At 35.7% G+C, this 27,194-nt stretch overlaps 1 protein-coding gene across 4 annotated transcripts in view; it reads right to left on the reverse strand.

Moving 5' to 3' along the window:
- SPOCK3 (SPARC (osteonectin), cwcv and kazal like domains proteoglycan 3) overlaps positions 1 to 25,430 on the reverse strand; it is a 335,282-nt gene extending 309,852 nt beyond the window's left edge. Inside the window, exons 1-2 of one of the 4 annotated variants that reach the window (XM_074338292.1) lie at positions 24,899 to 25,430; positions 24,424 to 24,612 (exon numbers count right to left, since the gene is read on the reverse strand). In XM_074338292.1, coding sequence (XP_074194393.1) covers positions 24,424 to 24,612 — 189 coding nt within the window. In that variant the 5' untranslated portion in view covers positions 24,899 to 25,430. Of the gene's footprint in view, positions 1 to 24,423; positions 24,613 to 24,898 lie in introns of those variants that run through there. The other 3 variants (XM_074338291.1, XM_019731467.2, XM_074338293.1) reach the window with 3 other exon arrangements.
- Positions 25,431 to 27,194: the final 1,764 nt, after the last annotated feature.

Genomic DNA, 27,194 nt, shown 5'->3' on the forward strand with positions numbered 1-27,194 from the left:
CAGAATTTCATTGAAATTCCTTACACTAATTTCATACTCATTTTTATTTTGAATATACATTTGGGGCAGGGAAGGGGCCATCCAGGGACTAGGATCGGCACAGGTCTTACTCTGACTCTGTGGACTTCCATCAAAATTAGTCAGGTGGCCAACGCTAGTGGTAATTTTAAGAACCGTCTGCTGTCTGTAAAGGACAATCTGCTTAGCAAGTTTTACAAATACTTTTAATTCTAGTCCTAATACGTTTTTGTCTCATCTGCAATGATTCCCTATCATTCATTCTTTATCTATACCCATGCAATTTTTTGTAGTTATGACATACCTTGTGTCCTTTCACACCTCCATACCTTGAGCATGCAGATTTGTCAGGTATGCTTTCTTCCCCTTGTCCAAACGCCAAACTCTATCCATCCATCAAAATCAGAGTAAGTGCCATGGACTCTGTGAGGCCTTCATTGAATCACCTCCCCTTAAGATGTAATTTACATGTACTTATCTTACTTTCCTTGTCACAACATATTCTAATCATTCCTTAACATGTCAATCGCTTTAGTTATTCCAAGGATTCTTCAGAGAGGAGATGGTATGCCTTGGGTAGAGGGCTTAAGAGAACACACAATATTATTTAAAAACAAAGTAGCCTTTTCCTCATTGTTTTGATATATTCTTAGCCTCAATGAATATGATAAATTTTATAAATATGAAAATATAAATGTGTATATTTAGCTAAGAGACTTAGATTTATAAACAGATGAGGAATATTCTGAAATGATACCATAAGTTAGCAATTTATTGCTTTTCTAAAGTGTTTTCATGTACATTTGATCATTTGATATTTATAACACTCCTCTAATTTTTGGAAAGAGCAAATACTGTCCTCATTTTACAAGCTAAGTAACTGAGTCTTACAATTTTATGTGGTTAGCTCTACAGCACAAAGGTAGGTAAGTGCAACATGCTCTCAATATATATGTTTCTTAACACCTGATAATAGTTGTTATTGAATTGATATTGTAATTTATTGGAAAATGCTAGATCTACATATTTTAGACAATATGCTTAATCTAAATGTATTCAGTTGCCAAACAATGAATTTTTTAAAGCTCAACTTAAATTTAAACAATGATAGTTGTCAATAGGAATGATGATTAACATGTATTATGTATTTATGGTAATGTACACTAAAAACGTCCCATGTATCCACACAAAACTGTCTCACACAACATTATGCAGTAGGTGCTAACATCAACCTGTTTACAGAGTCAGAAAATGTGGATAGAAGAAAACTTGCCTAAGGTCACTTAGTAGCAGTAAATGGTAGGGTCAGAATTCAAACTAATCTAGTAGTAAGTGTTAGGGTTCAAACTCAAGGAGTCTGGCTGCAAGATGACAGTAATCCTATAATCAAGCACTACAGCAGCTAGACCTAACCTCATAATACTCAACAGCAAGATTATGTTGTACTTATGGTAAAGCCCCTGGCTATTGCTGTGAACTGAAGCATTTTCTCGCTTTACTTTGGTTGAATGTATCAAGCCAAGGAGTCAATCAGATCAATAATATCAGGTTTTGATTTTCCTAAGATGTTAATAACACAGAATTTGAGAACTTTCAGGACAGGTGCCTATAAACTCTAGGAATCACTGAATAATAAAATCTAAGGGGGCCAGCCCGGTGGCTTAGGTGGTTGGAGCTCCGTGCTCCTAACTCCGAAGGCTGCCGGTTCGATTCCCACACAGGCCAGTGCGCACTCAACCACAAGGTTGCCAGTTCAACTCCTCTGAATCCTGCAAGGGATGGTGGGCTCCGCCCCCTGCAACTAAGATTGAACGCAGCACTTTGAGCTGAGCTGCCTCCCGGATGGCTCAGTTGGTTGGAGTGTGGGCTCTCAACCACAAGGTTGCCAGTTCGATTCCTCGAGTCCTGCAAGGGATGGTGGGCTGCGCCCCCTGCAACTAGCAAGGGCAACTGCACCTGGAGCTGAGCTGCCCCATCCATAACTAAGACTGAAAGGACAACAACTTGAAGCTGAACAGCACCCTCCACAACTAAGACTGAAAGGACAACAACTTGAAGCTGAACAGCACGCTCCACAACTAAGATTGAAAGGACAACTTGACTTGGAAAAAAAGTCCTGGAAGTACACACTATACCCCAATAAAGTCCTGTCCCCCTTCCCCAATAAAATCTTAAAAAAAAAAAAGTCTAAGAATATCTGAATAGACTCATTCATATTCAATCAGTATCTCAGAAAACTACACATACCCTGCTTCCCCCAAAATAAGAGTTGATTGTCCGGCTAGGTCTTATTTTCAGGAAAATATGATAGTGAATCTTTTTTATAATTTCATAATTTTCTAAAAATTTACCAAAAAAAAAGTTTTCCCTTAAATACAGTATTATGTGTATTCGAAGGGGTTAAGAATCATGCTAGCTATCATGCATAACACCTCCAATAAGGTAAACACTAACAGTTTCTGTTATTGACGATCACCTCGTCATTTAAAATGGATAACAATCTTAGGAAATGAGGACGTTGTTTTTCCTAGGTGAGATGGCTAATTTCAGATTATCTTTCTCCAAATAAAATGCGAATATCCTTCACATAATCTAATGAGCCAATTGCTAATACATAGTGCCTTCGATTATGTCCAAGACCAAGTACATGCACTGTTTTTAGACTTCTTTGAATGGGCTTTTAATGGACCACTAAGGAATGAAGGTTTAACTATTAATCTTAACAGGCAACTTATTACAATCAACCAAATCAGTTTTGTACTCAGGATAGGTTAGTGTCTCATTCCTTAAGTCATATTAGGATTGTCCCTATGTTACTGTTTCTTTAATAAGTTTTTAGAAACAGAACAAAAAAAATTGCCCTATTAAACCTAAATACACATTGAAAAATTTATTTTACTTTCAAGAATATCTTTTAAAAGTTATTAAATATGCCTATCAGAATGTAATAAACATGGTAACTTGATTTTAAAAACAGACAATAGCATAATTGTAATCAGTGATCTTATAAAGCAATTCTCCGGTATCAGGCTCTGCATGTAACTGTAGAAAACACTGACTTCAAGATCTATTCACATTGCTATTTACCAAGTTGTTTAAGCTGTTATACACTAGATAGTATAACACACTGATCTGAGCATCATGAGACATGATTTTTCTACTTAAAAAAAAATTCTCTGATTACAATTTTCTATTCATCTGATTACTTAGGCTCTCTCTTAAATATAGATGGTAACACATCACGGGGTTGTTACAAACAAATAATGCATAATAAAACCAGGTTCAATAAATGCCATTTTGCTCCTAGGTACTATACACTGGGCAATCTTCATTTTGAATCTTCACTAAAGCTGCTATTTCTGTCTATTTGACTTTTTTTTAAGATTTATTGTCTTACCTCAACTATAGACAAAGATCTGTATTCAAGAACAATTTGACATTTTTAACTTAAAATCATATTTTATTCTATTCCTATTGTTTTGATAAGAGCAAAAGTTATTATCTATACTGGTAAACTATTTGATGTATATCAGACAATCATCAACCAAGGGCCAATTTTTTTTCAGCCAGATCATAGTATAGAACAGAAACATCATTCAAGCCAAAATTCATTTAAAATAATTTCAAAACTACGCAAGTTTTTTTTTCAACTTGCTTACATAATGCCACTGGAAATCTTATATTCTAAGGTCCTAGAAATCTTGTAACAAGGTGAAGGTATGATAGAAAATTGCAGTAATACTTGTATTTTTTCCAGACACATGACAAAATATAAAACAAATATGACAGAGTATTAGTCTGAATGAATTGAAGCACTACTTTAGAATGTTTGGTTTAGCTACTGCCACTGCCTGTAATGAAAGTGCTGGAGCATAACGTACATCTAGGCATTTTCCAGATGTTCATTTACAGTCATGTTAATGCTCTCAGCAGCATGTGCTTGAATCATGTAGGTTTCGCATAGATGGTATAGTGTCATCTATGATCAGTGCTGACAGAGATAATCCAATGTTGCTCTTGTGGATCGCAGTTCTATGCTTGGGAAATAGCTCTGCCCTTCCCCTGTAGCTATCTGAAATAGACTCAGCCACTAATATGTGAGAATGATTTATTTTTAATTTTTTTTTGCATAAAATGAACTGTTCACATGTGTTAATGTCTTCCTGTATTTGTGCAAAAGCAGGTGTCATACTGTGTCACCTGAAATCATATAACATGCAGAAAGGGAAAGGCACCACCAGTACAATTCCAAAATAACTCCAATTGAAAATAGTCAATTCATTTATAGCTATTCTAACCATTAATGCCATGGTTGCATCAATTAACAGTGTAGCAATAGTAATAATAAACACCTACCATTGTACAATACTTATCATTGTATTTAATGAAGTTTAAGGGTATATGGGAAAGAAAGAAGTCATTGAGTATTTTCATATAGAAAAATAAATTGTACCTAAGAAAATGTTCACTTTTCTATTATTTTGCCATTATGTCTGATACCTGTAAAATGGTACCCAAAGCTATCATTTTTCACAACTGATTTTTTTTTTCTGAACAATGCTCAGATCTTAAACTTTTAAATTTGCTTCTTCTTTTATAAATATAATTTGATTATTTTTATGCAACACAATTTCATTAAGTAGAATTTGAAATGACTATGCATAGATATTGCCATTATAGGCATATAATAATGTACTCAGAAGTTGGAATCATTTTTCAATCTTTTCTGCTGTTTACATGAAGATATTCTTTAAGTATTGATTCTATTTTCTGCATGTCATTTAACCGCATTGATGATAAACTTTAAAAAAGGTCATGTTCTGAGTGATATTGTAAAAGTAGCTTTCCAAAAATTTTAGAAAACTTAAATATTTAGCAAAAACATTTTTACTTTATTGCCACCTTTTTTTGTTTTGTTTTGTTTTGTTTCACTAGTGTCATCTGCTGTTTAATGTCAAACAAGAAACTGGAGCTCTAGTTAGAAACACAGACACTATTGCCAGAGCTATTCGTTTAAATATAATGAATACAATAGAAATCTCCTTTTCTGGGCCGGCCTGGTGGCTCAGGTGGTTAGAGCTCCATGCTCCTAACTCTGAAGGCTGCCGGTTCGATTCCCACACAGGCCAGTGCGCACTCAACCACAAGGTTGCCAGTTCAATTCCTTGAGTCCCGCAAGGGATGGTGGGCAGCGCCCCCTGCAACTAAGATTGAACACGGCACCTTGAGCTGAGGTCCCAGATGGCTCAGTTGGTTGGAGCACATCCTCTCAACCACAAGGTTGCCGGTTCGACTCCCGCAAGGGATGGTGGGCTGTGCCCCCTGCAACTAGTTGAAAACGGCAACTGGACCTACAGCTGAGCTGTGCCCTCCACAACTAAGATTGAAAGGACAACTTGACTTGGAAAAAAAGGCCTGGAAGTACACACTGTACCCCAGTAAAGTCCTGTTCCCCTTCCCCAATAAAATCTTTTAAAAATAAGTAAATAAATAAATAAAAAAGAAATCTCCTTGCCCTCATGATCATTGTAGTGTCAATTTGCAAAAGGACGTACTAGCCAGTTGACCTGGGTGCTAGACCAGGGCAATCTGAGGCTTCTCATCCCTTCCCCCATTCCTTGGAATGTACCTCCCTTCTGCCCATCCATGTTCCCCCACTAGGAGCAGTTTCAAGGTCTTGAAAGTAATGTATTGTTGAGACCATCTAGACTGTGTACATCACTGAACCCTATTAGGGCCTCTACATAAACTTTAAGATTCTGATTGGGTAGGTACAGAGATCTATTCATCTTGCTGATGCCCAAGACAAGCTTCATAGGTATGTAAGTTCCCTCTTCCTTATTAAACCTGCTACCTACCAATTTGGAGTGGTTTGCGTTTTTCTTTAGTGTATACTTGCTCTCCGTATATAAGAGCCAGTTTTCAATTTCACCAGGGGGATCTCGCATGGTTGTGAACCAATACAATTATAAACCAAAACATCATAGTTTTAATATAGCTAAAGTCAACTACCTTGTATTATAAACCTCAAATCCTGAAATCATAAGAAATCAAGCATTTAATTCTTGGATCTTTAAAAATTTTACAAAAGAATAATAAATATAAAATATCATACTATAATGTTAATAAGCAGTCATCATAAAAAATTGTAAACTTTAAGATGACATTTCATCACAAATTTGCTCATCTATTGCATTACCAGATTGCACGATTCAAATACATTCAATTTTTATTATAATGACAATGAAAATACTTTAATCCTATACTGTTATACTATAAAATGCTATGGTAATATCCCAGCAATTAGAGCACATGATTTGATTTCAAACTAGTTTCTCAAAGACCTCATTTCTGCTTTTGATTTTATGGGTGTAGATACTACTTCCATGATAGATGGTTGGGCATGTTTTTCAAGATGTAAATTTAGATGTTATTTTAAGAAAATAGCAAATAACAACAGAGTGAAACCACTCAACAGACAGTGGTTATAATTCTTGGTTTTGGTCTTCTTTTTGTTGTTATTACTGTTTTTATATAGTTTAAAGAATAAAATAGATACAAACAGTAGTTATCTTTATCTTTCTTAAGTAACTTTAATCTATTATAGATTATAAATCTGCTCTTTCATTGGTATTTTAGATTCTCTCAAATTAAATGCATAACACTATAGGATTACTAATAAAAAGGAAAACAAGTTTGTTAGAAATTGTAATTTCAATTTCATTTGGGATAGTAAAAAAAATTATTTTTTTTTCAAAATAAAAACTCAGGCTACATAATATATCTTAGAGCATGTGTCTTTTCAATAGGTATTTCCCAGAAGATTGTTCTTAACATTCTATTTTTATTATAAAATCAAGTTAAGAAGTTCCTTTTCAACAGATGTTCTTCCAGAAAATAAAAAGAAATCTCTGTAAGTTTCCCCTTTTTATGTTATTTATAGTGAATAAATTAATCATTTGAGTCTTAATGGTAGTTTACTAATGATCTTTCTTAGGATTCTTATTTTTAGAAAATTTGGGTTTAGACAAAAAGAGGCAAGGAAAAACTTTTTCCTAGCTTTGGAAGCCTGCCTTAGGGTGGCTAATTTCTGTGATGAATCATGGCAAAAATCCAGCAGCCTACTGTTGACATTTTCATAGTAATTATAGATCAAGAGCTGTTGGCTGATTGGAAGAACAGAAATGGAAAGGAAAGAGCCAACCCTTAATATTTTTTTTTTACTATAGTTCAACATTGGTGGTAAAGAGGCAACGATGTTCTTGTAAAATAAATGAGAGCTTAAATGCAGAAATCAGGTATTTAAGAAAGACTGTCTAAAAATTGGAATGAACACTGGTTCCATAAATGACATGATCAATAAAACCTCTAGGAAAAAAAAGATAATACGTGTTATCAACTACTAGTATTTACTTGAGTTTTGACACCTATATTAACTATTAACTCCTATGCTTGATCTGAAGAGACCAGTTGCATCCTCATTCACTCATCCCTTTACTAATTTGTATTACTGTGAGTATCCCGTCTGTATTCCTGAATGCAAGGCACTGACATCTAAGGAAGCATGGCTCTTTCCACCACTAACACTGCCTCACGGAAAGGGCTTTGGGAGTTCAGGAAAGGGTAAGATTGCATTTGACTGTGAAAATTATGAAATGGCTTAGGGAAAGAAATATAGACTAGACCATGAACAATGAGAATTAGGAAAGATATAAACAATAGGGCAAAGGACTTCCATTCCAGATGAACAAATCATTGTGAGAAAGCCACACAAAACAAGAAAGACGAAGTATAGCAGGAAGATAGATGATAACTTGATTGGTGTGAAGATTGCATGAAAGAGAAAATAAGGATAAGAAAGTAAATATGGTTTAGAGGTAGGTAGTAAAGGGTTTTTGGATTTGAGAGTAGGAAACTTTTATTTGGTGCTGACATTTAAGTACAAAGCTCCTGGTGAGACCTGTCTGTCACCAGGAAAATCCTGGCTACCAACTAAAGACCTCACACTGTGATATTACTTTGATTAATTTACTACCATCCATCCATTTGGGCCCGAAGACTCAGAAACCTGGTTCTGTCAGAAGAAAACACACATCAGCATGACTAATACATTCTTCCCCTGAGGCTGAGCTACATTAAAATCAGAAGTTTTCTGGGTGAGCATGAAATTGGAGACGGAATTTTTTTTGTCGTCCACATGCTATAGAACACTAGACCCACCTTTGAAGTGGCTGCTGTCTCTCTGTCCTGAGCACTGCACCAAAGTTTGCCTGGGTGAATTATTTTTCTCTCTCTCATTTCAGACTCCTTCTGAGGAACAATGTGGCTCCAAGTATATTTTATGCTATTCAAATAGCTTACACTGACTCTCACAGACTTCGGAATCACATCGTCTCCCTCTAAGATGCTATAAATATACATAAACTGATCCATTTTGTGGAGATACCAGTTTATCTCATGGAGGAGAATCTTATTCTCAAAGTTTTAATTTACAGTTGCAGCTATATGCAGTTCTACTCTGTAATAAATGAAAGGAGGAATGGAAGTTTTTGAACAGAGGAGCAAAAAGATTGGAACTACAACTTGGGGGAAATTCATTTATCAATAAAGCATTAGAAACTGTAGGCAAGGAAAAGCCTAAAAACATGAAGGCCACCTACAAGACTAGTCTAAGGGGAAGATAATGAGGATTTGAGCCAAGGAAGAGGGAATAGTTGTGGATCTGAGAAGTACTGCAGAGAAGACTTTGACAGGACTTGCAAGTGATTTGATTGGAAACAGTTGGGAGCAAGACAGCAGTTCAAGACAACTTCAATGAGACAGTTCCTGTAATCACCAGGGCATTCAAAAAATATTTGTACAGCTTTAACTTAAAGATTGTCATAAGCTTTCTAGAAATGACTCTGTTGCACAACTCATCTACACTCATGTTGTAAATAATCAGAGAATTATGAGTTCCTTGAATATCGTATGCAGATTTGCATCTATCTATCTGAACATGCTCTGGGAGAACTGGTTATAGCTGTCCACACATTCTGAGTTACTTTTTAAGGATTTTGGGCACAGAGGATTAGCTTTGGAAAAACATCAGTTTAATAAATGTACAAACATTTTATTAATTATGCTGCAGAAATAAACACTCATAATTGGGCATTACAGGGAAATCCTAAAATAAATATAAAAAAAGATCAGCATAAACACAAACTTTTATGCCAAACTAAATACACACACAGAAATCGCCACCTATTCCAATGGTTTTGTTAACAACAATAAAAACACAACATTCTAGTTGTTAAAACAGACATGAAATTTATGGTGCTATTGTATTTGCCTTTTATTAATAAATTTGTATTTGAAAAAAAAGCTTGTTAAAAATAATTTGAATCTCCTTAATTAACTGGTCAATTGTATTTACAAAGTTATTTTGGTTTAAAATATTACAAAAAGTTAAAAAATATGCTAATTCAAATTCGTATAACACATAATTCTATCATCATATGTTCTTTACACAGCTTAATTTGCTTTCTATGTGATTTAGCCAATATTTACTTAAGAAACTTAGTGATGAATATATAATTTATGTCCATTTCAAAAATCAATCTTAAACGTTTCACAATCGAATAGTTATACGTGATATCAATATTGCTATATCTCCACAAAATTTAAATCGTGGAATTTTTATCATTCCATCTAGGGGAAAGTTATTTAAATGTATAGGCTCATTCAAGTAAAATTAAAAGTTAAACCCACCAACCACAATAAAGATGGGTTTGTTCCACTATGGAAACAAATAAAAAACATCCCAGTCTAGTCCAGCAACGAAATGTGAAAATTAAACTACTCATTCAAGGAGAATTAAGTATAAACGTGTTGTAATTACACCTAAGACTACCTACAACTAAAACTGCCTACTCCTTATAAGGGTATCTGTTTACAAGGAACTTCTTTTGGAGTCCAAGATATCAGGCTATGAAGTAAGAAAACTTGAAAGCTATTCAGGAACATGGACACAGACCAATCAGAAGTCAGTGAATTGCTTTTAACTAAAAACGACTGTGTGTGAACAGCAAAATAACTGTCCCTGGTCCCTACAGACCTCATCTCGGCCTTAGCCGATGTTTGATGTTTCACTTCTGATCACAGTACCAGTGGTAGCAACCACGTGTTAGGCTAACACCAGAGATAACATTTGTCACCTTTGAGACCTTTGAGACTGATGGCAAGCTTCCTCTACTCCTCTCCCAAATCCCCACTCCTGAGCAAACAGCACATGTACACAAGAGGCACTCATTCTGAAAATAAACAGAAGACTTTTGGCCGCAAAGGCCAGGTGGTTTTCAGCCACTCAGAGCAAACAAAGCCGTTCTGAAATTAGATTTCCAGATCTCATTTACTGACCTATAAACTGCTGTGGTTCTCAGTGAGATTCAGCATGGCATACATTCAAAATAAACTTTCTTTCAAAGACTTCTATTCTTCAGAAATGATGTGGGATGTCTTCTCCTATCTCTACTATGAATTTACCATCTGAATTAAACATGTTATTCCCCACTGGCAATTTTACCATGTTTTTGAAAATCTGTTTAGGAAAACATGTGGAAAAGTAAAAACTAACATAAAACTTCTATTCTAACTGATGTCAAATGACAATACATCGGCCTGCAAAGTTGGCATATTTAATCAACAAGAAATTCTGGGAATAACGTGCTAAATGTGTTGATCTACATAAAAATATCACTTTGCCTAGGATTACTTTTAAATTTCCCAGCTTCCTAAAGAGACTTCCTCAGTTACCAGTGTGGAGTATGCCTTTAATTCACAAAGTTTATTTTCAGTAGCATAACAGTTCTTTAAAACTATAAAATGTATAACATCTCAACTCCAAAAAATTATATTCCATGTCACAGAAAAATGTCTCAGGTAATTCTAGGCTAATGCTTATTGATACAATGTTCTAGAAAAGTTTTGCCTCAAGGAATGTTCATTTGAGATGAATCCAACTGCCTCAGGGACATTTGGGGAGAATATCAGCTGTTGCCAAGGGCACGTTAGACAGTCTTACTGAAAGACTAGGCGCTTGCCTATGCTTTCTTACTACACTGTATGCCGTGAAAGGCCTATAAATATTCTCCTGATATTCTAAAACTGATTCTTCAGCAGATGCTAATAGCATGTGCCAAGGCAATTAGCAAGCTCATATTTCAGAGTATCCTGCCTAAAGTACCCTATGTAAATATTTTGAAAGTCACAAGTAGGCTGGTGATAGAAAAAAGTAAGCTGTGATTAAGGAAATACCAAATTCTATATTTAGGAGCTATACCTAGTAAGCATTTTACCATAATGAGGAAGATAATGCCCTGTAATGGTTTATATATTTGGAGACACAACTCGATTAAGTTGTTGTATTTTTGGTCCCTCTCCTTCTTTCATTCCTATTAAATAATGGGCTTTTCCTTATGCTAAGAATAAAAAACCCACAGAATTATCTGGAATATGTGACATATTCCAAAATTGACCATATAAATTTACTTTAAATTTTTATCAGAGAATATTTCATATGACCACTTATTTCATATAAATACTTATATAAAATTTAGCATCAAATAAATTCAGTATTACTTAACTTTTAAGTACAAAATATAGAAATCATTGAATTTTAATTCATACTTTCTTCAATGTGGCAGCTAATGAATTTTGTTCTTTTGCTACAAAACTCTAAAAACAGAATCCATGTTCAATGAAATAGCTCATGTTTAATAACTTCAATGAGATTCTACATGGAGAATTGTCCAAAATATAAGTAGATAACAAAATTATTTTAAAAGCTAGGTATATTCTCACCTATCTTATATATGAGATTTCTTTTTAAAAAGTCAAATGCATTTCATCAATCTTTGATATTCAACAAAGAAAACAGGAAAACAAGTGATTTACTATGGATAGAAATTGGTAGGCTGTTTCACAACCCATTCAACACTGATTACACTTTTATTACATTTGTAGGTGTTGATTATATACGCTAATAATTTGTGAAATCTTAAATTGTAAGAAAGAATTCTTTTTTATTTTGCCCTTTGATCTACTTTGATGATAAATTCACAACTGTAGTGGGTAGAAGTTAAGCACAATGATGCCTAGCAGTCTCCAAAGATCTTGTAGTTTTACTTATAAGATGAACAACAGCTATTGTTAGAAAATATTAGTATTCATTTTAACAGCTACTCCTGTCCACCTACGATATTCAAAATTGCAATGTGACATCAAAAAAAAATTCAATAATAAAAAGGCCAGTAATATGCAATTGTCATATGTAGTACACCGATAGGGATAATCATTCTTTGAACAATAATATGCTATGCGACTACTGGCTTTTTATTCACTGTTTCTTTAAGATTAATAAAGGACAGGTTGAAAAGTCTTCTATTGCAGCTTCAAGATGAAATGATCTAATTATGGTAAGATCATTTTAACTTTGTATGAGACATTCTTTCAATTAATTGTCATAAAAATTCAAAGTCTTTATCAATTGATTGTATAGCAGAAAAGAAAATACAGTTATTATGACCATTTAAAAGGACCAAACATAACATTTCAAAAGACAGAAAACCAGTAAGTTGTTTATAATGAGTCATTTAAAAAGTGGCCAACTGTTAATAAGGAAATAAATAAATAAACATGATCTTTAGAGCTAGGAGAACAGATTCAAATCTTACTAATTTTGAGCAGGTTAAGTAAGTTCATTGAAGTTTCCCCATTTGTAAAAGCAGATTAATAATGTGTACCTTTTAGGTTGCTAAAAGATTATATTTAAAAAAGAAAACCACCTCAATTAAAAAAGGGGCAAAGACATGAACAGACATTTCTCCAGAGATGATAAACAAATGGCCAACAAGCTTATGAAAAGATGCTCAACATCACTAATCATTAGGGAAATACAAACCAAAAACAGAGATATTACCTCAAGCCTATTAGCATGGCTACTGTATAAAAAATGGAAAATAACAAGAGTTGGCAAGGATGTGAAGAAATTGGAACCCTTGTGCACTACCGGTGGGAATGTGAAATGGTGCAGCCACTTGATAAACAGTGTGGAGGTTCCTAAAAAATGTAAAATAAAATTATATGAATTCAGCATTACCAATTCAGAGTAAATTGAAAATCTAAATAATTGAAAGCAGATCTTGAAGAGATATTTGCACACCTATGTTCATAGCAGCCTTTTTTATAATAACCAAGAGGTGGAAGCAATCCAACAACCCATCAATAGATGAATGGATAAATAAATATGGTATATACACACAATGGAATATTATTCCGCCTTTAAAAGAAAGGACATCTTGTCATTTGCAACAACATGGATGAACCTGGAGGGCATATGCTAAGTGAAAATAAGCCAGTCACAAAAAGTCAAATACTGTCTTATATGAGCTAGCTAAAGTAGTCAAATTAATAGAAACAGAAAGTAAAATGGTGGTTGCCAGGGGCACGGAGGGGGAGGGAGTTGTTTAATGAGTACAGAGTTTCAGTTGCAAGATGAAAAAGTTCTGGAGAGTGATTATACAACATGGTCATTTGTAACACAACTGAACTATACACTTAAAAATGGATAATATGACAAATGTTATGTTGTTTTTATTACAATTAAAAATATTTTTAAAAGGCTATACTAAGTGGGATAATATAGCACAAGTGCCTGACATACAATCAACACCCCCAAACAGTGTTTATAAACCAAGAAGCATTATACAGCAGTGTACAGACAAGACTGTGGATCAAAATGCCAGTACTTACTAGCTGTGTGACCTTGGACCTCAGTTTCCTCACCTACATAATGGGATATCAATTGTAACTTCCTTGCAGGGATGTTACTAATTAATACGTAACTTATACATACAACTTATACTACACCTGGCAAGTAATAAGCTCTATAAAAGTGCTGATATTATTATCAATATCTAGACAAAGAAAAACTATCATTACTTAATATTATACATTTTATAATTTATTTTATATTTAATATTTGACTCATTTGATAGTCTGAAGAGAATTTTTTCCATTATCACCCAATCTAACTATAATGAGTCCAACTTTAAGAGTATCCTATTCATATGAAATATAAAATTTATCCATTTTACTTATTTTAAAAGTCATTTGATTAGAGTAACAACTATTAATTTAATTAATCAAATTATTTACAATAAAGTGCCCAATAAAGTTGCATTTACTTTTATAAATTTGAGCCTATAGTATTTCTACCACTATTTTTTCAATTTATATTATATTCCATATTTTGATTGATATATACATATATGTTATATATGTATATATTATATAAGTAGAGTTTTTTTTCTAATTTCAATGTAATTAGCACAGGTTAGAGTTTTCAGAGAATGAAATAGAGGATCTCCATTATAAAAAATAATCTAGCAAAGTTTAAAAGGTTCATTTTACCTTGTGTGTTAAAAAACAAAGATATCGCACAATTTTATTGACAAAACACTAAAAGAATCATCTGTAAATAGGCACATCAGCATATAGTTAATTCCTAAATTAATATGAAGAGCATAAAAGAAGGCTAAGAGCGAAAAAAATTGCCTATTTGCATTTCTGTGTAGGAAGAATAAAAATATATACTAAGTTTAAGTTACTTTTCTAATTTATATCATTACTAAACCAAACTATCAAATTATAAAATAAAACAAAATAATAAAATTACAGATTGCTGCCAGAGAAAAGTAGTTAAATCTTTCTTTTCCATAGTTAAATAATTTTAAAAGTCAATAACATCGTTTTTAATGAAACAGTCATGAAAAGAGAATACTGAATTTCCTTTAATTATCCCTATTTTAAGAGTGATAATACTGATTGAAAATATCCAAAGCATAGAACTACATATAAAAAAGGAATCTATCTCACTCAAATTCTAAAGATTATTTTTTTTTATTAACTGTGATTACTTTTGAAATCATTAAATGACTAATAAAATATCATGGTGCTATTTCTGAAGGAAGAACTAAAAATTTATATTAGGCCATTTTCCCTAGATTCTGAATAGAAAAATCTGCTATCCATGTTCAGGAGTGGGAGACATTTCTGGCTGAGGCCATTATTTCTTTGATAAAGGAGGCAGCTTCTGAGTAGAATATGGAAAGCCAGGTGACTTCCTGTGGAAGGATATTGGGAAAAGCATCAATCCTTTGGGCGAAATACATGCTTGCAATGACATGGTTTTATAAAGACTTTTTTACCTACCTTTCTACCTTGTGTGTGTGTGTATATATATATATATATGTATATGTATATGTACCATAGTACTGCTATTATAAATTTAATTATAAGATATTCTAAGTGTGAATAAAATATTAAGCAAAAAGTATATAATCATCACTTGTAAAATAATCGTGCTGTGAATATAGATACTGTGAATATCTATATTTTCATATTCACTGTAAAACAATTGTGCTGTGAATATGAAAAAGGATAAATAATATCAAAGTTTTCATTTTGCAGGTATGAAGAAGGCAGGAGTAAAGGATTAAAAAAAAAAAAAAAAAAAAACGAAAAAAAAAACTGATGGTCAAATAAAGCACTTCACCATCTCTGCTTATGATCCAGGCAAAGAGCTCAGCCATCCTAGCTGTCAGCCATCTCTGATGTCAAGAAAGAACACTGAAAGCATAAAGCCTCTATGGCACATCTGACCTGGTGCAGTTTCTATCTAGTCAACTATCCCAGATATACAGTAAGTCCTCACTGAATCCCAGCCATAGGTTCTTAGAAACTGTGACTTTAAGCAAAATGACATGTGAACATATAAACCAATTTTACCATAGACTAATGGATATAAACAAGAGTTAAGTTCCTGCAACATATTTCTGGTCACAAAAACATCACCAAACTTCTAAATAAAGACCCAAACACTTCTAATACTGTGTTACCCCGAAAATAAGACCTAACCAGAAAATAAGCTCTGGCATGATTTTTCAGGATGACATCCCCTAAACATAAGCCCTAATGCATCTTTTGGAGCAAAAAGTCATAGAAGACCCAGTCTTCTTTTTGGGGAAACACGGTATTAGCACTGAAATAAAAGTTAGCTATGCATACATTTAAGAAAGATGAATAAAAGCAAGTAAGATCATTATTTTCCAACCCGCTAATTCCAGTTCAGGGTTGTAGGTGGCCAGAGCCTCTCCCTGTAGCTTAGGGCACAAGGCAGGACCCCACTCTGGACAGATGCCCTTCCATCACAGGGTACACTCACACAAACCCACACTCACTCAGACAGGGATGATTCAGACGAGTCAATCACCTAATGTGCACACCTTTAGGATGTGGGAGGAAACCAGAGTCCCCCGAGAAAACCCAGGCAGACATAAGAGAACATGTGAACTCCACACAAAATGCAGCTCCCGGTCAAGAATTGATTTTTTTTTTTTTCTCATCAATGTTATAACAACAATGATGTTGAATGAAATGACATTATTTAAGGATCTGCTCTACTAATGGTGAAAATATTGTTTTCTTTGCTTCCAGGATTAAGAGCAGCATGAATCCAGCAATGGCATCATTTCTAGAATTATTCAAGGGAAAGCTACTTTACATTAACGATACTTCTCTTTTTCCTGTATCAGAGGAAACACAACCTTGGCAATACAGAGTATTTTGTCCTTCAACGATGGGGAATGACAAGTAAATTCTAATTCCTTCCCACTGCTCACCATTATCTACCTCACACAGAGCATTCTAGACCTATGACCAAAGATAGCTACAAAAGGTAATGCTAAACAATTTCACTAGAAAATCGGACTCATCATCATCAGACACACGCTCTCCCTAATGCCCTATGTGGATGCGTTTCTTTGGTTCTGACCTGCAATATTTCCTCTCAGACAGGAACACGCTATTTCTTGCCCTCCAGCTCCTACACCCACAACCTTGGATACCAGTTCTATCCTGAATAGAGGATAGAGGAATGATAGGAAATTAGGGAGAAGAGACTGAATGCAAGGCAAACAATTAACAGGAAATGATAAAAATTCCTATTAAGCACTGAGAATATTTCCAAGAGATATTTAGATATTGAAACAGACACAGCAGTTACTAGTATTTCCCTCCTAGTACCAGAATCACCTTGTTTCTTTTAGTGTTAATCCTTTCCTATTAGAGATGACATTTTCCAGCCTCCCTTGTAGCTAGCTATAGCCATGTCACTAGCCATGTCACTTAGGGATACACAGAGAAGTCATGTGTGACAACTTTCCCGTCACTGGTAGGATAAGCTGCGTCTCCCAGACTTTTTCTTAAATACTTCCTGCCGGATAGGAAATGGCGATTTATAGAGAACCCTGAGAGAATAACTCTGAAAGTCTAGGCCTGGACAGCCCACTTCCGAATGGTTACCTGGTTGGGAAGTAAAATGATCTCTTAATTCAGGCACACAGATTCTGGGGATCCTAATTGTAGGAACTTAACCTATTCCTAAATAATACATTGGCAATTGTAAGCGAGGCAGAAGCAAAAGAAAGAAATCTGGACTGCCTATGGCATCTGGATTTAGCCATATAAACTTTCATTGCAGTGCAGTAGTTGAAGAAGATGGGGAAGTTATTGGTCTTTGATATTACTTAGTAAGCAGGAAAAAAAAAATCAAAGTTTAGAGCAACAAAATTAAGTGGCCCAAGAGAAACTATAGGAAAAGAATTGGATGTACAGGCAGAGAGCAATGAACAAAATTACCGTCTACAATTACCACTCTAAAATGGAACATGACAGTTTTGGCATAGTCTATCCATTTTGGTGCATTTTGGAACTTACAGACTAAGTCAGTTTAGTACTTGAAACCTTCTATTTTATGAAAATTAAAATTTCATTCAAATTACAAAACTGCACTGAAGGTGGTCAGAAATAGAAATGGTCAATGAAAAGCAAAAGGGTTCTAAAAGCCTTTCCTTAAAACTGTTCAATTGGCAATGTACATTTAATACAATATTCCTTCATTTATTAAATATTTTTCTAAGGCTAACACTGACCCCATCCTTGTGGTCATGCTCGGTGAACAGTCAGATTTTGATGGCAGACGACTACAATCTACGCTGTAGAGAGTTCCAAGTCTAATACGGTAACCAAATCTGTAAACTAGGAGAGGTAGAAAGTAGAAAAGATGAAAGAAATTTCATAAATGGGAAAAATGCATGTGACTACTCCAGCAGCTTATTACAGGAGCCGGATGGTATGTATAGATGATTCACAGATCAGCCTTTAAAAATACACACATAAAATTAATTCTGGCCCAGATCATGAAAACTAAAGTTGTATAGGAACCTAAAATGTTACTCTAAGTCAGAATCATGAGATCTAAAAACAGTCTTATTGTAAGAGAAGGAAAATAAATGCATTAATAGCAGTATCTGATGTTCCTTTTGTATATCTAGCTAAAAAGTTTAGGCATAGTCGTATAATCTCAAACAAGCTGACTTCCCATAAGAACTAGGAAGGCACACAGTGACCACATACAACAGCAAATGAGACTGTGTTCTGAATTTTTTTTTTGTACTTCATCATTTTTCTGTGTGTGTGTGTGTGTGTGTGTGTGTGTGTGTGTTCTGAATTTCTGAGATGCAAAAAATTCACCAGGAAAAAAAAAGCTAACACATGTCATAACAGCATTTTAGTAGGAGTGCCTGCTTTCTAATTAGTGTATAAAAAATCATTAACACAATAACATAATCACCTTGGTTTTCTAATTATTTCATCTGTTACCTATTTGAAGACACACATATACACACATAAAGTATATATACATGTACATTTATGCAAAGAGCTACCAAGACATCTTATAAACATATATAGCATACACACAAGCAAAAATTTATTTCTCTATCCACTCAGTTACACTTTCTAATAATTCACTAAAACGTAGGAGAGCTGGTGACTTCAATGTGTCACGTACATCTCTCTAATTTTTGTTAGAATGAACCTACGGCAAAGTGACTAAATTTTGTACTCAATTCACACTTCTTATTGGGGTCTGATGAGATAATACCAGCTCTACCTTAGAATTCTCTTTCTAGAAACTAGAGATCAGTGGGTATTCTCTGACTTGCCTTCTTCATGTGACATCTGACTTGACAAAACCAATCTTAAAGCCTGACTGGTGAGTATGGTAGCGGTGATGGCGGTAGGTGGCTGGGGTTAAGAAATAGGGATGTGGAGGTTGTACCACAACCATTGCTTAACTAGGATCCCGAGACAAGGACAGGGCTTAGGATGCTGCATGGGGCTAGGTCTTTGCTGTTAAACTAACTCACTGGCCCCAGAACCTTCAAAGACCTGCTTCTCTCAGGTAGTCCACTGCCTCTTTCTTGATGACATCCCTGAACGATTAAAAAAATATGAATAGGGGTGGCCGGCTAGCTCAGTTGGTTAGAGCGTGGTGCTCTTAACAACAATGTTGCCAGTTTGATGCCCGCATGGGCCACTGTGAGCTGCGCCCTCCACAACTAGGTTGAACCAACTACTTGACTTGGAATGGATGGGTCCTGGAAAAACACACTTAAAAAATAAGTTAAAAAAATAAAAGTTAAAAAAAAATGAATAATAGTTTAATATCAAAAACATTGCATGTTATAGTCTCTACAAGCTCTGATTTGCAAATATGTACACATATTTGTTACTTAGTAGGCAGCCAAAAGACCTGTATACAAAGGTTTTTAGGAATTTTTAAACACAGTGTGGCCCCCAGTCATCAAAACATCAACATTCAGAGAGATAAACCCTATGTGAATTAAGAAATTAACTGTGAAGAATGCCCATGGAGAGCCTGTGTTCTCAACTACTATAAAATGTAGGTAATGGTGACCACAGTAAAAAAGACTGTTTCACAATGAGAAACACTAAAAATGTGTTTTTCATCAGAATTGGTTATCTATTATTGAGAAAGTATTCCTGAACACACAGAATAGTGGTTTAATTTGTCACATGTCTCTGAAGTGTTAATAATTATTTAATTTTGTGTTTAGTACATATTGTTAAAAAGTGAACTAGTAAAACTTTCTTGCCTATTATTAATGTACCACAAAGAATCACTTATACAAAGAGTGCCAAAAAAAGTGTACATATTTTAAGAAAGGAAAAAACTGTATTAAAATGGTAATACAATGAATGATGCTAGCATTCATTTGATCAACACCATCTTTTGAGCAAACGTCATACTACACACCGCCACCCTAATTCAACTTTGAAAAGTAACACCCAGATAACATCTCTTAAAATGTGTGCATTGTTTTGGCACCCCTCATATATGTAACATATATATGAAATCATCACATTGTAAACCTTAAATACACACAATTTTACTTGTCAATTATATCTCAGTAAAAAATTTAATTATGAAAAAAAGGTACTACAAAGGAGGAGCCTTCAACGCTAAGAGTATGCCTGCTATTCAGGAAGCACATCCAGGGTGCATCATAAATCCAAGGAAAATACTGAGAGCATTCTTTAATGATTCTCATTGTTTGACTATTAATGCCTTTTAAAGCATTACTTCGAGTAGGCATAGAAACCAATTGTTTTATTTACTTACTAATAGCAGTAAAAGTTGATAGATTCTCAGCGGTTTTATTCCTCTGCAGCTACTAAGTGACAGGAAATATCCCTTTCCATCAGCCATTATATTTTAAATAATTTGTGCACTCTAGAATCTCAACTCAGATGAAAAAGGGAAATAAAGACGCTAAGAAAAGTTTACTTACTATTCCATATATCCAAACCAGGCATTTTTAAAATGTCAATTTATAATTTGAATGCCTCTGAGGCACTTCAACCTATATTTTACACTTTCACGTTTTACATGTCCTTTAACTTACATTAAGGTTCAATTTTTAAATTTAAATTGCAAAGCTTTACGATTGCTTGCAATGTATCTAAAGGGTATTAAAAATCACTTAAGGGATAAATGTAACTGAAGTTGATTGTGGGTTTTACAATACAAATGGTAACCATTTCTTAAAACAATGTTCAAAATGAGCCCCAGGTTTTTTTGTTCCTTTGCTTTATTTTAAAAACACATAATTAACCCCAGATATAGCATACTGATTCTAGCTACTATACTTATTTGTAAATGTATTGCCCTGTCTATATCTTTACATTAAATTTTTGTTTTTCCAAAAACATACGGATTAAAATCTCTACAGGAATTTTTATACTAATAACCAAATATACAGATGATTTTCTAAAGGATAAAAGTTCTCTATGTCTATATAATGACATTTTGTACACTCTAACGAGTAACAAAACTTTATTCAAAGAGCATTGCTAGTATAAAGTACTCAAAATTGTTTGGAAGTTTCTTCTATGCTAATACATACTCATTATAAGCTGGCCTTTGGTTTTATTATTTGTCTGTTTATTATTTATATTGAGTAAATTGAAAAATGAGTCATCAGGACAGTGCTTCTTATGTTCATCTACTCTAGTATAACACTTCCTATCCATGCTCCTTATTGCTAAAGTTTTATATATAAAGTTTTATTTATATATATGTGAGTATATATATATATATATATACACACACACACACATATATATGTATCATATTATATATACATATGATATATTGAATATAATAGAGTACATTTATTTTTAAAATCATTCAATTAAATATGACGATGAATTGAATTATCAGATATTATCAAAATAGTTTTCAAACATAATTGAAAAGAAGATATCATTCAGACTTTCATCAAAGCGTTAGTTGTAAAATAATGTTGATTGTGTGAAAGTCACACGAAGAAAGGTAAGAATTGATTCTGGTATTAATTATGCTGAAGCACCCAAAGTTTATTTTTTTTCCCAAATGAAATTAAGTGTATTTTTATGGGACCAAGCACTAAATAGAAATTTGTCTGTTAAATTGTTTCTAAAAGAATAGGTTCAGGTTTCCTTGTTTCTTTGCCTATATATAAACTGAGTATACAAATCCATTACTTAAGATATCAATGATGCATGCAGAACATTTCAAGGTAAATTCATGCAGCACAGATTTATTTCAGGCAATGCCTCATAACCATGGGTTTCCAGCTAAAAATGAACTAAAAGAAAAAACAATAACAACAACAACATTCTGAAAAATACATAGGAATATTATTAAGCTGATTCCCAAAAAGGGGAATGAAAACTACGTAAATTAGCAGTGGGGTGGATGGTCTAAGAAAGGATGACATACTATCCTGAGTTGAGCAGTCACACTGTCAGCATACATTTTATCATGTGAATAATAAGCAACAGGTAGTTAAAGGGGGGAAAAGGTAACACTTATCTTCCCTATGCCCTCCAGAAGTCCTTCTTATACAAATGTAATTGTCTCACTAAAATAGTAATGCTAAAACTTCACATAAAGTTTTCAAATAAATCATTATTATAGTTTCATGTATTGCATGAGCATGAAAACAGACATTTCCTAAACATATTTCAGTAAATCCGTTACTTACATTTAACATATAATTTGGATGGATTGTTCCCCAGAGATCACATAATAACTGAAAATATTATAGCAATAAATACTCTGTAATTATAGAAGTTGGCTGAAAGGATCCTAGAATATTAATTCTTTCAGGCAACTCAGCTTGCCCAACTAGTTTAAATCAAACACATTTACAAACTTTCCAAGTATAGACTGGTTTCTCTTCATAATTCAAAAGACATTTTAATCAAGTCACAGAGTACTAAGCTATTTCAGATTTAAAATATAATTTAGAGAAGCCTAAAATTCATTTTTAAAATATTTTAAAGCAGCCATTAAGAAATGGAATGTCCTAATGAGAAGCACTGTTTAAATACTGACAAAATGTTCAATAGCTTTTTTCCTCAATGAGGGTATGATACACATAAATTCTTCCCTAGGTTCAGAAATATCTCAGTCTCTTGCTTGCCTTTTTGATTGTATTCAATAATAACTAAAACTGAGAACAACAGAAAGAATGTTAAGGGGTTCACTTTTAAATATACGAACAGTCATTTAACCATAAAATGTTTAAACCTGCTCATAAAGCATGTACGTAAGCGAAGCCTTCCATTAAGTATTATCATTATCATCAGTTTTCATCCGTGTGCCCATGCCTAGTGCCAATGAGCTTCACCTAATTTTAAAGTAAAAATTAGCGTTCGTTTAGTTACCCCTGTGCCAGATCAGCTACGTGTTAGATTGGCTTGTCTGTAATTTCATGTAAGGGGTGTTGGGAGAAGGGCTAGAGGAGTCAGGATGAAAATTAATCTAAACTCCCATTCATTTCCCCAAATCGTGACAGTGTGAACTGATGAAAGAAGTTAACTCGTCTGCACGCAGTGTACTGCAGATGGACCCCACGAGAAATTCTCTTAAATGTCACAGTAAGGGTTGGCAATGTGTCTGTGAATCACTCTCGCTTCCTTTCAGGCCTCATGGGTCTAAAGGGTGGGATGGGGGCGGTAATCAACCTCCTCCCCAGGACAACCAGGTTGGATGCGTTGAGGGGTACCGCGCGCTCTTGACGCCCGGGGCAGCTCTTAACGCTGCTTCATTCATATCAGGTGGGGGGAAAATGACTTGCATATCACGGTACCTGGCTCGAAGGCAAAAAAGCGTCCACTCTTAAAACCTGGCTCGGTCTAAATAACCCTTTAGGAAAGTCCCCCACGGGAGTCTACAGCTTAACCCTTTCATAGTTAGCACCTGCGGACGTCCGTTCCACCCTACCCCACCCCCCACCCCTCACACTCCGCAAATTTTACGGCAGGGATTCATTTTGGAATAAAACGCAATCGAATACACTGTAAATATGTTCTGTACTAAAGTCAATGCCGAAGCACAAATCTGACCAGCAATTTTATGTAATCAGGAGCAGTTCAACTTCTGCCGACTGATGCTGCCAAACATCCTCCCACCCATGGAGAGCGGGCATTTAGAAATCTTACATCTTCCTACCTCCTCCCTCCAATTCCTTAATGGACCATTAGTAACGGGATCGATCTTAGTTACTCTCGTAGCAGTACATCGCGAAAGCCTATCTGCTGTGTTTACTAGTGCCAGAAATACCATTCAAAAGTTAAGAGGGGAGAGCCAGCACTTTGCAAATCTTTAGGGGCCGGGAGGCGGGGGACAGTGGGACAGTGGGATGGTGGGAAGAAGAGTGGGAACCCGGTGAGCCCTGAACTCCTATGCTGCGGGCCAATAAGCCCTTATTCCCCTTGCACCAACCGGGAGGGGGCACCGAAACCGCCAACTTCAGCCGCCGTGCGCCCCGCGTCTCCTCAAACCCTCTGCTCGGAAAACCGAGCCCACTGCCCACCCACCAGCTGCCGCCGCGGCCCCGGCTCAGGAGCCCCGCGCTCCTGTGCCCGGGGTTGGGAATGCGCAGCACTTACGTCTCGGAATTTGTTCCACTGTCCGACTTCCTTGTCATACTGAGAGATTGTGGTGAGCCATTGTTTATCATCCAGAAAATTACCGCCGTCCGACCGCCCCCCGGCCGCAGCCACCGCCGCGGCAGCTGCGAGAGCCTGACTGCACCAAGCGGCTGCACACACACACAATACGGCTGGCACCTTGAGCATCTGGGAAAGGAGACACAACCGGGGGGATAGGGAGGACTGTGTCAAACAAGGGGTACGCTGACCGGGGAGACCCTGGAAAACGTGCTTCAGCGACCACGGAGGTAGAGGGAGGAGGGGACAAGCAGGGACAGGGTGCCCCCCCTTCCCCTTAGGCTTTACCCCTAAACCCAGGCACTCACACTCACACGTAGACCCGCAGACCCGGGGGAGGAGAGGTGGGGATAAGGAAGGAAGCCCCAGCGAGAGCAGCCCGAGCGGGGAAAAAAAATGCTTCCTGGCACATCACCTTGTTATGAGCCCGCACCGTGCTCGCAGCTCCTGCTAGAAATGCAGCCTGGCTCCGCCAACTCGCTGCTTTCAGGAGCCGCCGCACGCGCCGCCGTCTCGAGCGGTCCAGTCAGCTCCCTGCGCCGGACGCGCTCTCCGCATCTCCGCCCCCCCCCCGCGCGCTGCTCTCCCGCTTACTCCGGTTGGTTCACCCCTTCCCTCCCCCAGCCCCTTTTTTCCCTCCCTTCCACCTCCTCCTATCCCACCTTCCTTTCTCTGGATCCGAGCCGCAGTTGACTACCGATGCGCCGCTCGGCTGGAGGCAGGGCATGCGGTTGCTCCTCGCCTAGGAATCTTTATCAGCTTTCTAACCTCTCCTCTCGAGAAGCGGTCCTCATATTCGTGAGACAACGCGATCATTCTCTCTGCTCCCGGATTTATTCAACACAACGCCTACGGTACCTCTCGTAGGTGCCTCGGCTCTGCATTTACGAAGCTGGTCAGTCAGACCTGGGAAGTGAGATCTGTCTAAGGAAAACTTTATGCATCACCAAGAATCCCCTGGACTTTCTCTCCAGTAAACCTCTTGGACTAAGCTCCGCCCTAAGGCAAAGCCATCTATAGGGTCTTGGGGAGATGTGTTCAATTTCAGAAATGTTAAAGTGTGTTTCGGTGAACTGCTGAGTTATTACAGAGTGCAAACTATTATATTAAAGGGTAGAATTACTTTCTTAAAAAAAAAAAAAGTAATTACCAGGTAGGGCATTTGGGGACACCGACATCTTCCACACACCTACATGTTCCGCACACGGTAGATATGTTCCTTTAATAAAAACTCAGCAACTGTATTTTACGTTCTAGAACCTGAGTCAAAATCTAGAAAAAAAGCCAACCTATGTCTCCCTACTGCAAAATGGGAAGAGAGTTTTGAAGGCCAAACACTAATTTTGCCCTCCAAACCTCCATTTATGAAAAAACACTTTGCTCTCTATGACTTCACATAATATTTTAAATAAATAGGAAGGAAATCAGTAACCAACCCCCTATAAAGAAAATCTGATGAAGTGAATCTCTCCCATAGACTTAGGGAATTTAGGTGATTATTATATGTAAATCTAAAGATCTATTGGAACTAAAAGACTGCAATAACATCATGTATTTATTTAAATTATTAGAGATTATTTCAGCCCAAACTACGTCTCTCAGTTCTATGACCTTTGAAAATTTCATGTATCTTCCAAACTTCAGGAGCTGTTTGAACAGCAGCAGTACCTTGTCCTATTTTCCGTTTCAATCCCATAAAACACTTGTGTAATGTTTTTCAAACTATATTAAAATAGGAATCAAACAGAATGATTAATATTGAGTTCTAATTTTTAAATGCAGTATTTTAAAATGAATGTGTAATATGTAGAATACATGAAAGAAAAAAATGCATTTTTTTTTCTCAGAAAAAGGTATTTTCCTCAATTTCCCTTATTCCCACTCTGGTGAATAAGTAATGAGGGGAAAAAACAGAATCTACAATTACAATTCATAGGAGTCCTGGTTGATGTAAATGTCAGATAACTTTAAGAATACTGATGTATGCTAATGCTCCATAGATATTTACTTTGGCCTAATCACAACTGGACTTGCCATATATTTTAGCATATTCTAATTCTTGTTTAGGATATAATGGATAATCACTAGGAGATCCATCCTCCACTGTCGCCTCTTCCTGCTCTCAGATCCTTAAGCCCCCTACATCCTGTCCTCACCTCTTTACTTCAAAATTTGAAAAAAGACTTTCCTTTCAATTCAATAAGACTATTTTAACATGTTTAAAAAACTCTTCTTTTTTCAAATTTAAATCCCATGGGCAAAGCACAGGAATTGTGTCTTAGATGAAACTGACGACAGCAGAAGTCAGTAACTCAAAAATGACTTTTTAACCTTTGTAAGCTACCTTTAAAAAAGATGTATGTTGTTTGCCACAAAATATGTGATGAGGTATGATGCACTAATACTCCATTATGTATTTTAGCATTGTAATTGCCACCTAAGGCTAACATGATCACCTTTATATTTACGGAAGCATATATATTTATTTTTATATATCCATTTACTCTAAAATGTGTGTGTGTGTGTGTGTGTGTGTGTGTGTGTGTATATATATATATCACTGATGACCCTGACACGTTCATCAAACTCTTCAAACTCTTCACATCTAGCTTTCACTGGCAAGTTCCCAAAATGCAGCTCTCCATGGACTACTGCAAGATGTAAAAGTTTGTTGAAGAACACACAATGACAGTTATACTTGTCTGGAAGAA

This window comes from Rhinolophus sinicus, linkage group LG07 (assembly GCF_036562045.2).
Source record: "Rhinolophus sinicus isolate RSC01 linkage group LG07, ASM3656204v1, whole genome shotgun sequence".
Classification (NCBI taxonomy): Eukaryota; Metazoa; Chordata; class Mammalia; order Chiroptera; family Rhinolophidae; genus Rhinolophus; species Rhinolophus sinicus.